At 31.6% G+C, this 16,731-nt stretch overlaps 1 protein-coding gene across 1 annotated transcript in view; it reads right to left on the reverse strand.

The window, feature by feature from the left end:
• The window catches only part of ATG3 (autophagy related 3), a 24,295-nt gene extending 7,673 nt beyond the window's left edge, over positions 1-16,622 (reverse strand). The window contains exons 1-6 of the mRNA XM_081301961.1: positions 16,491-16,622; positions 13,804-13,845; positions 9,938-9,987; positions 7,182-7,252; positions 5,871-5,978; positions 2,374-2,423 (exon numbers count right to left, since the gene is read on the reverse strand). Of these exons, the coding sequence (XP_081158087.1) occupies positions 2,374-2,423; positions 5,871-5,978; positions 7,182-7,252; positions 9,938-9,987; positions 13,804-13,845; positions 16,491-16,562 (393 nt within the window). The 5' untranslated portion in view covers positions 16,563-16,622. The remainder of the gene's footprint in view (positions 1-2,373; positions 2,424-5,870; positions 5,979-7,181; positions 7,253-9,937; positions 9,988-13,803; positions 13,846-16,490) is intronic.
• Positions 16,623-16,731: the final 109 nt, after the last annotated feature.

A 16,731-nucleotide genomic window follows, 5' to 3' on the forward strand; every position in this document is an offset into this window, starting at 1 on the left:
ATATTCTAGCTGAGTATGGTGGCATAGCCCCCAGCAACTGGGGAGGATGAGGCAGGAGGATTTTTAAGTTCAAGGCCAGCCTCAGCAATTTAGTGAGGTCCTAAGCAACTTAGCAAGACCCTGCTAAATGAAAAATAAAACAGGCTAGGGATGTGGCTCAGTGATTAAACACCCATGGGCTCAATTCCTAGCACCAAAACAAAAATACAAGAAACCCCACTATTTCTCATTTGTTAATAAATCCAAAATTGCTGAATTAATCCAAAATTATCAAACTTTAGTTATTGTAACACATAAAATTTCCATTGAATATTTTAACTGGAATGTCTCTTATGAAAGAATAATGCTAACCAGTAGTATGCATAATACACAAAACTAATATTCTAAAAATATGAAATTGATAAAAGCAAGTGAATAGACATCTAGTTTCATTTAGGCTACATTTTACTTAGAAGAGTTTTATTTACCTCTAGAAATTTAAATCAAATGCACCCTAATTATACTCAAAATGTAAATAAAAGTAAATAGATTATACTATGTCTGGATAATTATTAAATGAGCTAATATCTAACAAACTGATTATTAAGAAAAATTTTAATCATGCTGGTAATAGTCATACTTGATATAGAAGAACAAAATTTAAAAAAAAAATCAAGAACCAAGGTTATTCTTAGGGCTTAGAGGAGTAGTTCAGTGAAGGAGCATGAGCTCAGCATATGTGAGGCCCTAGGTTCAATCTTCAGGGCCAATTATCTAAACAAAAAACAAAATTAATACTTCAGTCTAAATGTCAAATATTCTTAGGACTGTTATTTTTAAAATAATATAAATTCTATATAGTGTTAATTAAAAAATGATATGAAAGATATATCCCAGTTTTCAATTACGAGCATTCATTCTTTAGCATGACATAATGATGTTAAGTGGGATGCCAAGCATCACAATAACCATTATTTATTAAAAATTCTTGAATTACCATAAACCTATCAAAAAAAAAAAACTGTCCACATTGCTCTGCCACTTATTTAAATTTGAAGCATACATACTAATAGAGCAAATAAAGTCATCTGAAGCAGCAAAACCATTTGTGTGATTGCTCCTCAATCAAACTTTTCCAAAAGTAAAAATTCAAAAGGATGAATTCTCAAGTCAATGAATCAAACCTTAATCCCTAGTATAAAACTGAAAAACAGAAGTTATTTTACTTTCTTATACTTCTGTTAAGCTGCAATTAAAAATTTCCAAAGAGGAAATGACAAAAATACAAAGAATGTCTTAAATTAGTAACTGTTTTAGGGAATGTTCCTAAGAACAATAGGGACACAATTATTCCATCCAAACAGTCTATCCTCCAAGAGACTTGGTGATTAAAAGAAATAATTAAGAAAAGATCAAAGTGAAGACATTTTGTATTTTTTATATAATTTTAAATGACTATACAAAAATCTGAAAACAATTTCAATGATTCCAAGAAATGGAAAGCCAATATAATATATGCAACTTGAATTAAATGAAAACTTACAAGCAGGATAATTCTACCCAATTATATATTTTATCCTCCTCCCAAATAAATCATATAATAAAGATTAACTAACTTAGCTTCTAGTCATTCAAAATATCATGATTTTTGGTGATGCTAAACTGAAGTATAAACTTAAATTTTAAAAAATGAAGGCCAAAAAAACCCCACATTGTCAGTAATTTAAGAAAACAGAGAATAATTACTTATGTAACATTTAGAGTACAAAGTTTAAATATTAAGATACCATTAGCATCTAGCACTGAATATACTTAAAAACAAAATCACTTCAACTACCTTAAGTCTTTCCAATTAATGAAAAATAGTAGTAGTAGTAGTAGTAGTAGTAGTAGTAGTAGTATGTAATAGTAGTAACAATCTTTAAAATGGGTTTTTTTGCATTTTCTTCTTCTTTTTTTTATTAATGGTACTAGCAATTGTACCCAGGGCCTGGCACATGCTGAGTAAGGGCTCTACCACTGAGTTACAACCCAAAGCCCCAGAATGGTTTTTAAGCCATACTACAAGAAAAATAAGGGAGGGTTGTATTGTGGCTCAGTGGCAGAGCTTTTTCCTAGTATGCATGAGGTCAGGCCTTGGGTTTGATCCCCTGCACTGCAAAAATAAAAAAAGAAACAGAAAGAAAGAAAAGTAAGGGAAGTATAAATAAGCAGTAGTATTCTAGTATATGCTGATGCAGAAAAATGAGAGGGGGGGAAAATAGTTGGAATTTAAATGAGTTTGATAATGGTAAGTGTGGATAAGAAAGATGAATGATTTCAACATAGATATATAGATATAGACATATGCAAATAACTAGGTCACTGATTTTAGAAATATTAACAAACCAGTACCTTGTTTTCCAATGTAATCTCCTTAACTGCTTCAGTTATTCCTGCAATACCTGTTTACAATTCAGCAGAAAAAGAGTAACTAAAATTAAACTGTAAACATCACATTTATTTGAATAAAGCAACATAAAAACACTTAAAATTATCTAAATTCTCATAACTGATCTGGAGTAAAGAGGTAAATACAAATATAATCCCAAAGATGCTGTCTCAAACTAAAAATATAAACTAATTTAATGTTCTCCATGACTTATCTTTCTCATCCTTTATTTACTATTCCTCACTTAGTTTATCACAATACATTCTAAGAAAGTGAAACTATTAAGAGATTACAGTACTCACATTTACATTTTGATTAAACCTGTATCCAAATTTTCTCAACTAGGTATGGCTATATTAATATGCTATTTACTTCAAATATTTAAAATATGCTATTTGGTTCAGAAACTTAGAATATTTGATAATACCATTTTACATTTACATATGGCTTACTGCTTTGCCAAGTGTTTACACATTCTATTTAATTCTTCTAAACACTAGCTTCTAAAGCAATTATAATAATAATTTCTCCCTATGCAGAAATGAAGTCACTGGAGAGGCAAAATGCCCTCCTTGAGTCTCACAGTTATGAAGAAGCTGGGTTTAAAATACATATGAGTTGACATTTGGTTCAATGATTCTCCATTGCACCTCACAAAGCAAATGCCTCAGAACCTCCTTTGTCTCAATGGAAGTATTAGGCAGGTGGCAATATATCTAGTCAGCTAAATAATATTTCTAGTTCAAAATACTTATCAACATTCTTAATCAGACTGTTTAACAAGGATAGACAATTAATTAAGACAAGAGTAGTTAAAGATACTACAGGGAAAAAATACAATATATGCTTAAATACAATATATGCTTAGCTCCTAATAAGCATATTCATCCTCTAAAACTTTAATACATCTGTTTAATATCTATTTGTTCACTTTCACAAATAGAAGATGTCATTTAGCCAATCCCTAAGAAACAAATGCCTAATGTCTTCTCTGATATAAAGGAGGTGACTCAAAACAGAGTAGGGAGGAAGAGCATGAGAAGAATATTACCACGAAACAAGGAAAAGAGGTGGGAGGGAATGAGAGGGAGAAGGGGAATTGCACAGAAGATGGAAGGAGACCCTCATGGTTACACAAAATACATATAGGATGGTGTGAGGGGGAAGGGAAGAAAAAAAAAGAGAGAGAGAGATAAGTGTCACAGTAGAATGGGTAGAGAGAGGTGATGGGAGGGGAAGGAAGGGGTGGGGGGATAGGAAGGGCAGCAGAATACAACTGACACTAGGATTGCTGTATGTATACACATGGATGTATAACCAATGTGATCCTGCAATCTGTACACATGGAAAAATGAGAATTCATACCCTATTTGAATCAAATGTATGATATGTCAAGATCATTGTATTGTCTTGAGCAACTAATTAAAAAAATGATATGTGTCCAACTACAACTAAAAAAAAAAAAATGCGTGTAACAGTTGAAGTTTGAAAGGTAAAACAACAGCTCTCATCATAGTAGTTATTGGATGGGCACCAGTTAGAGATCCATAAATGGTATTTACCTTAAATATTCATAGTATTATATAGAATCCATCTTATACTCTATATCTTAAATGATATGTAAAACCCAAATCTTAACAAATTGACATTACAAAATGATCCACTGAATATGCTAAAGTTTTACATCTCATAAATAATTAGAATTTAAATTAACGGAAATAAAATACTGTGCTATCTTTCACATGCAAAAATGACACTGCCTGTTCTCTATCACTCCAGCACTATTTTTTACCTGTCGAATTTCTAAAGATTTTTGTTACTCCAATCATACTGACACCAACTCATCTCTGAGACAAATGATATTGTAAATACACCCCTGGAGTTTGCAATAATGAATATGAAACAGAATACAACTAAAAAATAGAGTAACCCATTATGTTGACTTCAGAAACAGTGCTTTATAACCAACTGTTCTAGTCAGTCAATAGGCAATTTAATAACAATGGACTGACTACATCTTCCAGTCATGGGATAATTAAAGTAAAACAATTAGAAGATTTTGTAAAGATCAGGAAAAAAAGAAGTCTAATAGCATTAATTGGTGGGGGAAAAAAGAGGACCATTTAAAAAATTATTATAAAAAGCTGCTGAGGGCTGGGGTTGTGACTTAGCGGTAGAGTGCTTGTTTAGCATGGGTTCGACCTCAGCACCACATAAAAATAAAGATATTGTGTCCACCTATAACTAAAAAGTAAATATTAAAAAAAAGCTGCTGAATCGGTTATTTCCTCTAAGCTTTGACATAACATCACTCAACTCATTAAGCAGCAAACAAGTTTCAGTTTGAAGTTCAAGTCCTGGATTTGTGCCTATATTTTCATAAGAAAACAGATGGCAGTGTTCTTCGTTTAGAGTAGAGGAGAAATTGACCTCTAAGGTGGTACTTTTACTTGTACAGAGACTTAGTCTATTGTCTATTGCAATAAATCACAATTAAGAGCAACAATTTGCTAATCATGAAAGATGTAGCAATGTCTGGAGGTATTTTGGGTTGTAACTGGGGGATGCTACTGGCATCTAGTAGGCAGAGGACAAAGATACTATTAAACATTCTATAATGCACGAGAAAGGCTACAACAAAAAATTATCCAGGTCTAAATGTCAATTGTGTCAATAGTGTTGAGGTTGAGAAACATAGCTGTAGGATATACCTATTTGTCTCTAGGATTCAGGGAGAGAAAACTTGGTTTTAGATCATGCACTTAAAACTTAGAACATTTTCTTTATTAAAACTAAGTAATAAGTGGTAGCTACGGCAGCACATAATAGTATGTATTTTTTAAAGATATATAAACACAGTGGCAAAATAGAATTTTTATAATTTGTAATAATAAAGTTTATTCAGTGTTTCAAATAACACGCAAACATACACTTAAAAATCCCTGTAATTCAATTAACAAATACTTATTGAACAACTTCTATGTTAGACACTAAGATAGATACTGAGGATTCAACAATGAATCCCTCGTGAAGCTCACAATACTTAAATTTCTTCAAGATGCTAGTTCTCTGCATGTAAGTAATAAATCAGTAGGAGTATAGAAGAGTTCCTGTCATAAAGGAGCTCATAATCCAATAATGCAACATGTAAATAAGAGATTTTCTATAGCAAAGTTTTAGTATTTTTGAATGGTTTTATTTTTTCCTATAACTTAGAAATAACAAAAATAACATGGATATTTCAAATTGCAACTGAAACAGCAGGGACTAAAGAAATTTAATATACTCCAACGATTCTTTTTTTTTTTTTAAACTCCTTCCCCCCATAATATGTCCTCCTACTTCTTTCAGGTGAAAGTCTACTGGGACAATACCTCTTTTTCTTATGAAAACTGTTACAATGAAGGATTTTGAAAAGTTTAATAAAATTTAAATATATGTCATTCTATTCTCTTTTTACCTGTGTTGTGATATGTATCTACCCATCCCCCATCACCATCATCTTCTTCAATGATAGCTTCCAATTCATCGGAATATTCCATCTGTTTGCACCGCTTGTAGCATGGCACTATAAAAAAAAGGGAAACACAGTTACTAGTACACAATCCATTAACCACAAATCTGTTAAAAAGAAGAAAATGCTTATTCCATTATATTTATTTATGCTATAAAATTATTAAGTGAATATATTTCACTTCAAATGAAAGTGGTTAAGAATTACATTCAGCCCATAGACATATAACTAATTATTTGACCACATTAATCTTTCCCTGAATGACTTTGTCAGAAGACAAGTAGAAAGGCTCTGGTGGGAGTGTTCTACATATTTCTTTACCATAATGGTCTGTAAAGAACTGTAGGCTGAAGTTAGATGGCACTGTTCAATTTCAGGCTAATCCAACAATAACCTTGAAGTAATGGCTTTACTCTCAGAACATGGCAGTACCACATGTCAGAATTCATATTTAAGTTCTAGTTACTCTAATGGATAAAACAGTTTAAAGTTAAACAAACTGCTAAATTTTACCCCCTTATACAATATTGGTGACCAGTTTTTCACAAAGCAAATGTGTCAATTAATAAGTATTTTTACTCATAAGCCTTAAAATTGAACAATTATAAGGTAAGAACATGATGTAGGATAAACAAATTGCTATGAATATCCTGATTTACTTAATCAGAATATAAATAATAAATTCTAAAAGTAAATATACTGAAGGGAATAAAAAATACTGGTTTTTTACATATTATTTTTCCTTTCCCATATGGAATAAGTTAGAATGAAAATCAATATATTGTTATGTGATTATTTAATGACTATCACAAACTTTTAGTGCTATTTTAACTTCATAAATAAGATATCTGCTTCAAAACATTTTTTTTTTTTTTTGCCTATAGGCAATCCTTCAATAGCACATGGAAGATAAAATATTTAGCTTTGAACTTTTAAACGTCAAAGGTAGGCAGTATCAGTTAAATATCCAATTAGGAGAAATCCAACTTTTCTTAGGACCCTCTTCCTCCATATCTTGACAACCAAGTTTTTTTCTTTTTTGGCAAAAATAAATAACAAAAAGGAAGAGGAGACAAAAATCAACTAAGAAAAATTACTCCAACAATAGAAAATTTAGAGCTTCATAAAATTTCCTCATTTCTGTCTGAAAAAGCTTTTAGATCAGTTTTAGGAATAAATTAGAAATCTGGTAAGTGTCAACTGTTGTTTTTAATATAACTGTGCAAAGTTTACCAATGTATACAACATAATTCTTACCATTTTTGGTTACCAAAAATTGTTTGCCTGTTGGTAGGTATGCCTTCACTTTCAATTCTTCCCCTGTAGCCCTTTAAAAATAGTGAAAAGCACCAAAATACAAAATATATTTTATCAAATATGGAACAGAAGATATAAAAGTAAATCTCAAAACTATAGAATCCACACTACTATGGGAATTGTTTTAGGATTGATTGGGGAAAAATGTCTTTAACTGATTGTGTCAGGACACAGAAAAGCATAACAATAATATAAATGAAATATACTAAAAGATACAGACAGACTTCAGAGAATTTGGATTAAATATTTGACAAAAACTGTAAGATAATAGAACTATCAAGCAACCATTATATCTCGCCTCTAAGCAAAAAGAAAATGCTGCTCTCAGGGAGCTGTATTTCATTGAATAATCTTTCACATTATCAATCCAAATTGTAGTTCATCTTGAGAATCAAGAAAAGACAGACAGACAGACAGAAAGAAAGGAAGAAAGAAAGAAAAAACTGCATGTCATTACATAACAAAGTAGGTGGTTGGCAAGATCCCTGTTCCTACCACTGTATTAAAATTGGAACTAAGAAAAGATGGCTTTGAATCACAAGATGATAATATTGAGAACAATAATGCTTTAAAAAGTTTCTTTTATTGGATGTTAGAACTCAAACATACACTATTATTAATTAATTTTCATAATTCTAAGACATAGCTAATATGCCATTTTATAGGCAGGTAAACTAAAGCTTAAAGGGGTCAGGTTGCCCACAGTCACAAAACCAGAAGGTGTAAAGAAAGAGGATCAAGCCAAGCAACTCCAGAATTTCTACTCTTAAATTACTTTTTCTGTGGGTCAGAACCAATTGTAACTTTTTTTTTTTTTTTTTAGCTATTCTGACATTTCTCATCAAGAATTTGTGGGCTATCTACTAGGCTTAGCCAGAACCGAGATGGCACATGTTTTCTTCACAAATTTAAGAACACAAACTTGGGAGTTTGACTGCCTTTTTAAGCTTCTGCAGAAATTTCAAGCCATAGTCTGGAGCACAAGATAAAACCAGGAAATGCCCTAATACATTACATCTCTTCTTTCAACTAATCTCAGTTGTCAAATTCAACAATATGATGACAATGCCTAAGGTTATGAAGGAAAAAGTTAAAAAAAGTTCATGATAGCACTTGAGCACATGACAAGTACTGACATAGAAATAATCTGTTTCTATCAATGATTTAAGATTATTCCTTTGGCCCCAGCAATTCAGTCAGAAGCATGGACACTTGGTGGAATATAATTGTGTTCTAAGTTACAAAAAAAATTATTTCAACAATCATAATTCATAAACTAGAACTCTATTAACCCCTATTCATAAAATAGATCTACTACTAGAAGATCTTGTCCTTATATACAAACCCCTATCACAATGCTACCAATCAGATAGCTAAACTTAGACAATTAAAGTTTACAATAAAGAAATTTCAATATAGAAAATGAATGTCATATCTTCACAAAAGAAACATTAATATTTTATATCTATTTGTATTGAAATATATTAAATTATAGACCAGAACCTACTTTTCACAAAAAGCTTAGAATATAAGGGGAAAAAAACCCCATAACTTTCTTGAATCAAAGTACATAAAAGAACTTCTATGATATGAATTTAATTTTTTAAATATGGAACAGAGATACAAGTATAAAAGAAAAAGACATAAAAATAGATATAGCTGATGACATTTTGGCTTTTCTTGGTACATAAAAAGCAATGCCCTAAAATATAAAAACTAGGAAAAAGCAACAACCAGTGTTTCAGGTACATGGTAAATATAAAGGAGAATAAAACTAGCTTAAGTTCTTTAGAAATTAAGAAAAAACATTGTCAATTAAAACCTTGTTAATTCTAGAACCACTGCCCCCAACCAAATCTGTAACTTTCAGCTACAAATTAAAAAAAAAAAAAAATTACTAAGAAGAAAAAAAATCACAATAAATTGAAACAGCTACATTCACACAAGATGATTAATTCCAAACAATTCTAAACTGAATAAATACATCTGCTAGTATTGGGATCTCTTTTTCTATAAACTGTAACCATTAATTAGTACTTGAAAGTAATGAAACTTCAGTTGCTTTAAAACTTTGTTATTTTTCAGAATATTTCAAAGTATATGTTGTGTTTAATTACTTTATTAGTTATGAGTTAATGAAGAAAATAAAAGCTTTAAGTCTATCATAAGTAGATTTATAGTCAAGATCTTAATTAGTATCATGAACCTTTTTTAACTTTGGCAATTTGTAAAGAGGGTACATACTTTTCAATCTTAATAAAAATGTTCATACTTTGTTTTTTTTAAAAAAAGGATACCAAATATTTGTATTTGTTGTCATAAAAAATGTTCAATAAACATTTGTTGAATTGAATAAAGAAACTAATTAAATTTATTAAACATCTGAACATTATTTTTTAAAGAACCACAAAATTAGACACAGACACTACAAAGAAAATACTAGTAAAGAAGGTAAACAGGTAAATCTCCAATATGTCCATTTTTTTTGTGTTAATGGAGCAAAATAAAAAGGTACAACACCATTTTCTTCCTTCATTTTACTTTGACTATCACTGGGGTATTGTTTGAAAAAAAATCTACAGGAAGTAGGTTAAGCTTGTTATTCTAATTTCCAAACATTAACCTATTTTGCAAACTGCTATAATTCTGAAGTCATTCTTTTTCTAGTTTTCTATTTTTCACTTAAGATTACTTACCATTGCCATGTTGGACAGTGGTGTACTAAGTGATCTCCAGCTGCCACAAACTTGATTTGGAAGGAATATGAAAGAGGGAAAAAGAAAAATGGAACATCACTAAATGTGGGGTTGCAAAATACCAGACTGATCACTCTGGATACCTATCAATCAATTAAGGTGTAAAAAACACCAAACCTGCTCTATCAGCTCCAACACTTATTTTTGACTATTATTACTGTACTTTGTTTATTTATATGCGGTGCTTAGAGTTTAACTCAGTGCCTCACACATGCCAGGCAAGCACTCTACCACTGAGCCATAATCCCAGCCCTGATTATTAACATTGATTAATAAAATATAGAGATTCTTGGTAATGACTGAAAAACTCAGTGTAAACCTTTGAAAAAATAACTAAATAGGTACAGGTATCAGATGTAATACTACTCTTACATCACAGTGTATGCTTCTTTTACTTATATAATTAATATTTCTGTATATGTAAATATATACGTATATATGGGTGTATACGTACATATTTATTTATTTATTGTAGTACTAAGGATTCAATCAGTGGTACTCTATGTGGCTTTTTTTTTTTTTAAATAACCTTAATTTCTTTGTTCTTGTCCCTTTCCTTTTCTCTGTTTTTCTTTTTCAATGCTAAGGATTGAACCCAGAGCTTTGTATGTATGCTAGGTAAGCATTCTTATCACTGACTACACCCCCAGCACTCTCTTTATGATATTTTTTAAAACCTAAGTAAGGACTAATTTTGAAAACTTCATCATACTCTTTAAGAAATCATTAATAACAAAAATGTAGTGCCAAACAATGGGGGAAAAGTTAAAAATTATTGAACTTACCCTGAAAACACATAAAAAAACTAAGAAATGAAATTCTAGTCCTTAGGCTTTATGGCAGGTTGAACACTATGTGCATTTTATTTCCTTCCGAAAAAAAAAAAAAAAAGACTAAGAAATAACTGAAACTTTTGAAAATTTCCAGTTCATATGGACTTAAGGTGATTTTACTAAAGGACAGTAATCCACTTATTTTTTTAGCAGAAAACGGAAGAAGCATAACTACAGTGTCCAAACTCAAGCAATATATGCACATACTTTCCCAACTGCTTCTATTTCACAACAGCTCTAACTTAAAATATTGCATTGTTTATGGGTTTATTAAACAGCCAAAAAAAATCACAATATATTTAGTCTTCTAATACTTCCCTGAGAAAGTATATCTATATAAAATACTTTTGAGAGTAAAACTACTATCAAGTAAAAATTTTGAGAATAACCTATTTTAAGATGACATATCATCAAGATATATCAATTATATTCCCATAGGAAATTTCTAAGTGTTTCTTTTCTTTCATTTCATATAATCTTTTTATTATTTAAACTAGTTAAGTAAAGACAAAAACCAAAATGAAAACAATAGTTTTGTTCTTAAGTCAAGCATTTTGGGGTCACTGGAACAAATGCTACTTTAGTTCTGTGGTTATCAGCAGCAAAAGTAAGAATTTACCCCTTTTATCCACAGTATTCTTTTGAATGGTTTCTGTTACCCATAGTGCAATGTAGTCTGAAAATAGTAAATGGAAAATTCCAGAAATAAATAATTCATGCATTTTTTAAAAGTAATAATTTAACAAAATGGAAGTTAAATTAAGTAATTAAAAATAAAAATTCTTTAATTATATTGCCTTGAAGTCACAAGGCTAATTTTATTCCTGGGTCACTCTACTGGTATCCATTAATTAAAAAAAAAAAATCAAACACTAGAAAGTAAAGAGAACTATTTTGAAGAACACAGAATTATACTAATAATTAGCACATGTGTACAGTTACTCTCATTAGCAATGGCCACTATTACTTGGTTTGCATTTTCAAATGAAATAACGTGTAAAATAATGTCAAATTTCAAATTATCTACCGTTTCCTTGTACCTTTCTCTTTCTGATTAAATATTTTCTATTTGTCAATAGATAATAAAGAATAACTTCAATATGATAGAACCAATATTTACATTTTGGTGAGCAATTTTATTCCTCAACCTACCCTTTATTAATAGAATTCTAATTAATCAAGTCATTATACATATCCAACATTATTTTTTTTCCCCAGACAATATCATGTTAGACACTGGCTGTCCCTCTTTTTAAACACAAATACTTTTACAACCTCTCAATGAAAACAAAAAGATAGTTGGAGACTGACAGTAAGAAGCCCAGAAACAGGAAAAACAAATGAATTTTATATATAGTATTTACTCAAAGCAAATACTGTCTTCCCATTTTCCTTCTCCAGTGTCATTTTAAACTAACTCAAATCCTGTAATTGTGCTCTATCCCAACCCAACATTACATGGATAGTACCCAAGTTGGGTAGTTTTGTCTTGATTATTTTTTAAGAAAAAAAATAACTTTTTTCATGGTATCAAGTATAACAGCTACTCATTTTAGGATGAATTCTTATCTTAAGCTTAATTCTATTCAATAACCATAGACTGCATCTCTAACATCCACTAATAATTAGTCATCTTCATGTAGTCAAGATAAAGCCTGAGAGTGCAAGAACAACAAATGCTCATCTCTGCTCTTGATTTCAGATACTTAAAGAGCCATGTCTACATTATAATTCTGGTTGGCAAGAAAATGTTAGCCTTTTGATCATAACTTTTGTTTGTTTGTTTGTTTTGGGGGGGTATTCAAGGTATTAAAATCATGAAGCCTAAGGTAGAATAAATTCTTCAGAGAATGTCTAGCTCAAGCTCTTCCTCTTACAGATGAGGAAACGTGAGGCCTGGACTTAGATAGCTTAATCGATGTGACAAAATAAATAGAAATTGGAGAAATGGGTCTAGAAAGTAGGTCTTCTAGGCTTTTTTTTTTTCATTCTACCATGTGTCTTCATTAAAATTAAAGGCAGTTTTAGATAAAAGATCAGTTTAAGAAATCATTCTTAAATCTCAGAAGGATTTGGGACTGGGAAGATGCCATCATAATGAAAACTGATAGATCAGTTAATTCTCTGGCCTGAGGACCTGGAATGCATAGCTGCAACAGGGTCCCATCATGTAATATGACTTATTTCAAAACATTTCTTTTAAAATAATGAATACAGATTGCCAATGAACAGTGTTTCCAGTGAGTTCAAGATCAAACTTAAATAAATCCCTTGCCTTTTACTTAAAAAACAAAATAAATCTGATACAAAGCTGGAACCAAAAAGGGCTTTTAGCTCAGTATATACTTAACTTTTCTAGGGATAAAATACATAATGAAAGAGAACTCTTGTCATATAGATTTGGTCAATAAGTGAAATGATTCTTCAAAACATAATTCTATGTTTAAAGTTCAATAAAATACAACTGACTTATCACATAGCTGTCAGTTCCAGTTCCAAGTAGTTTCAACATTACTTGTTTAGTAGAAAAGGTAAACTAAATGAGCGCCCAGTAGGTAACAATATATTTATTCTGAATATTAAGAGAAAATTTTAGCAATGAGTAAAGTTTCCAGACAGAAAGCTATAAAAATTCACATTTGGTATAGACAAAGCCTGTAACAGCAATCCTACGAGCCCACTACAAAGCTCAATAAAATAATAAATATGAATAAAGGATGTGACCATAGGAATCTTTCCCATTCCCTCAAACACCTTCATTTCTATATAAAGAGGAACTACAGAGAAATAAGAGAAGTTGCAAACTGAAAAGGAAGTTACATCTTCTCTTCTATAGGAAGCAGAAATTCCCATAAATCACCAAAATCTAACTGTAGTGAAATCAAAAAGTTCAAGATGTTCTCTCACAAAGCAAAAACTCCAGTTTAATACAATTTTAGAAAATAGAGATTTTAAAATATCTCAAACACTTACCTCTTCTGGGGTGATTACACCCGTTTCCTTAAATTTTGATTCCTAAAGAAAGCAAAAACAATAATATAATAATATCTTTCAATTTCAATTACAAATGTTTCAGGGCAATGAATTCTTCTACGCAATAGAATACATTCAAAAAATTATACACTGTGCATATCGTGTATGTCACTGGTACTTGACCACAAAGATATATAAAAGCCTAATGTAGAAAACTTAAATGAAAATAATAATAAAACAATTTGATCACAGTTCTAAGAAAAAACATTCAAAGGTTTAAATAAGCATGAAGCTTTAAATGATTCTGTGCAATAAACAAATATCTTTATTTAACAGCACCATAAAAATGACTCAAAGATGTTTAAGAATCTTAACAAATCTTATTTAAACTGAGTGATATTAGAAATCAAATGAAGGAATCATTTAATATTTCCCATTGCTCTCATCTCCACCAAGATATTAAAACAATATTCTTTCCTCTAAGTAAGGTATGGTATTTATTAAATTTTTCTAAATTTTAAGCTATAAGTAAGATTTTGTGGTAGCCTACAAAAAATGAAAAGATTCAATTATAAACATTACTCATTCAACAAATATTTACCAACTACTTTGTGCCAGGCAATGGTATGTATGTATGAATAAAATAGACCAAACTCATCTTTGCTCTCAAAAACTATTTTAATTCTAGTTGAGGGAAAAAAAAAGTCAAATGATAATGAATAGTATACTATTAAAAAAAATGAAGCAGAGAGGAATCTGCCAGGTGGTAGGGAGACGGCCATGAAAAATTGAAATAAGGGTTGAGAATATAGCTCAGTTGGTAGAGTGCTTGTCTTGCATGCACAAGACCCTGGGTTCAATATCCACCACCACCAAAACAAACAAAAAAATTGAAATAAGAGAATAAAGATAAGTAACTTAAACACCTATGTCAATGAACAAACCATAAAGCCATCTGGAGGGAGAGCATTTCAAGTTGAGAGAAGAGCAAATGCAAAAGCTTAGAAGCAGGACTGTGTTTGATGGAGTGCTAAAGAGGTCAAGTTGGCTTAAAGCAAAAGTGTTCATGAGATAGAGTAGTACTTGAGATTGCAATTTCTACCGATTAAGTACAGCCTTGAAAATCATTATCAGGACTTAAGTTTTTACTGTATGTATGTTCCCTAAACAAAACATGATTTTTTTCTTAAGTTTAGCAGAATTCATTATTTCTTTCTTAGGAATTTTCCCTTTTTTCTCCTTCCCTCATTTAGCAGGAAACTTTAAGGATTCTCTCTGTAAACCAAGAGCAAAGGAGTGACAGGAGAGGGTCATAATTCTGCTTTCCTTGTAGTAAAAATATATACCTTACATACTAACAGGTTAACACTTCTTTCCAGTTGAGAAACAAGTAAAATGATTCTTCAAAACAATATATGTCATAAATTCAATAAAATACAATCAGACTATTAAATAACTTTTATATTTAAGAGATCTTTGATTCATCTCTTATTGAAACTAAAAATTTGTACAAATGTGGATTGTTAAAATGCTGTATACCTAGGTAAACATGCTATTCTGAAAAGGTATAACATAAGATGAGGTAGAAACATTTGATTCAATGTCAAAATTATTTTTGAATTTTAAATAGCTGACTGAAAAAGCTTAATTAACTAAAATGACTTTCACAGTAAACAAACAAAATGAAAGCAAGAGTTAGGATCCCATTTAACTGTACCTGACTTTTTTCTTACTTGGCCCAACAAGGTCTCATTTCAAAAGGAGTCTTGGAAGTGAATATTTTATCCCCACACTAAGATTAGTAAAATTCGAATCAAAAGTTAATAAATTAAGAACAAAATGAAAGAAAACTAAGCGAGCACTTGCCAGTCATTTAGTATCACCATGCACTTTTCAGAAAAAGTGCAAAAATAGATACCCCAGAATAAGAGAAACTTGACTGCAGTTCCAGAAATTTATCTCTGAAAATACGAAACAATTCAGTCACTGCTGTAACAGCTAATGTGTTACAATTTTTACTTTGTAAGTGCTGTATTTTGCCAATATACTAAAAATTATATATTCAAGTGAGTCAAGCTGCTCTTTATTATCACTGAAAGTCCAAGATTAAAAACCAGTTACTGATATTTTTAAAACTTGGGAAAGCATAGTTCTGCTCTTTAGTTCAAGTACAATGTTAATGTTACCAATTTCACTTCGCTCCTCTAAACTCTAAAGGAATAGGAACCTCAGTCACTATTTACGTATTTCATACTTATAAAAAGTCTTTCTCCGAAACTTGAGGGTGGGAGAGTGTCATATGTCATTTTGCTACCAAGACTTATTTCATTCTACCAAAATAAGCAAAATCCTTGGTTAAATGTTTTAAACTTCCGATGTTAGGATTTAACATTGTTAAATCGTCCTAGCTGCCGACCACCCTCCAACCCTACAAACCAGATGCAGAGTTGAGAAGGGTGAGACCCGAGCACACACACAGAGCGTCGCTCCAAGTTTATCAGTGAAGAGCCAGAAAGCGCTACTGAATGGTAAGGGGAGATTAGGGATGGGGGCTCCCCCTTCTGTGCGTCCCACCCTTACACCTTCCTACACTGTTCCCCGTCAGATAACAGGGGTCTCCTCTGGCGCCCGGTCCTTGCAGAGCTGAGCGTGAGCCTGACAGCCCCCGGCAAGCCCGCCCGGCTTACCTTGAGGACCGGGGTCAGGTACTCAGCCACTTCCAGTGCCTTTCCCTTCACCGTGTTAATCACATTCTGCATCCTGGGGCCGGAACAGCGGCCGGCCCCGCGATGGGATGGGGAGGGCAGCCGGGATAGGGGCCGGGAAGTCAAAAGATGTCCCCAATGCCGCCGACTCGCATAGGCACACAGACGGCAGCACCCGAAGGGACCGGACAAGACGGGACGGGAAGCGACGGGACGGACGGGG

The sequence above is a fragment of the Spermophilus citellus genome, assembly GCF_964194105.1.
Source record: "Spermophilus citellus genome assembly, chromosome: 7".
Taxonomy (NCBI): Eukaryota; Metazoa; Chordata; class Mammalia; order Rodentia; family Sciuridae; genus Spermophilus; species Spermophilus citellus.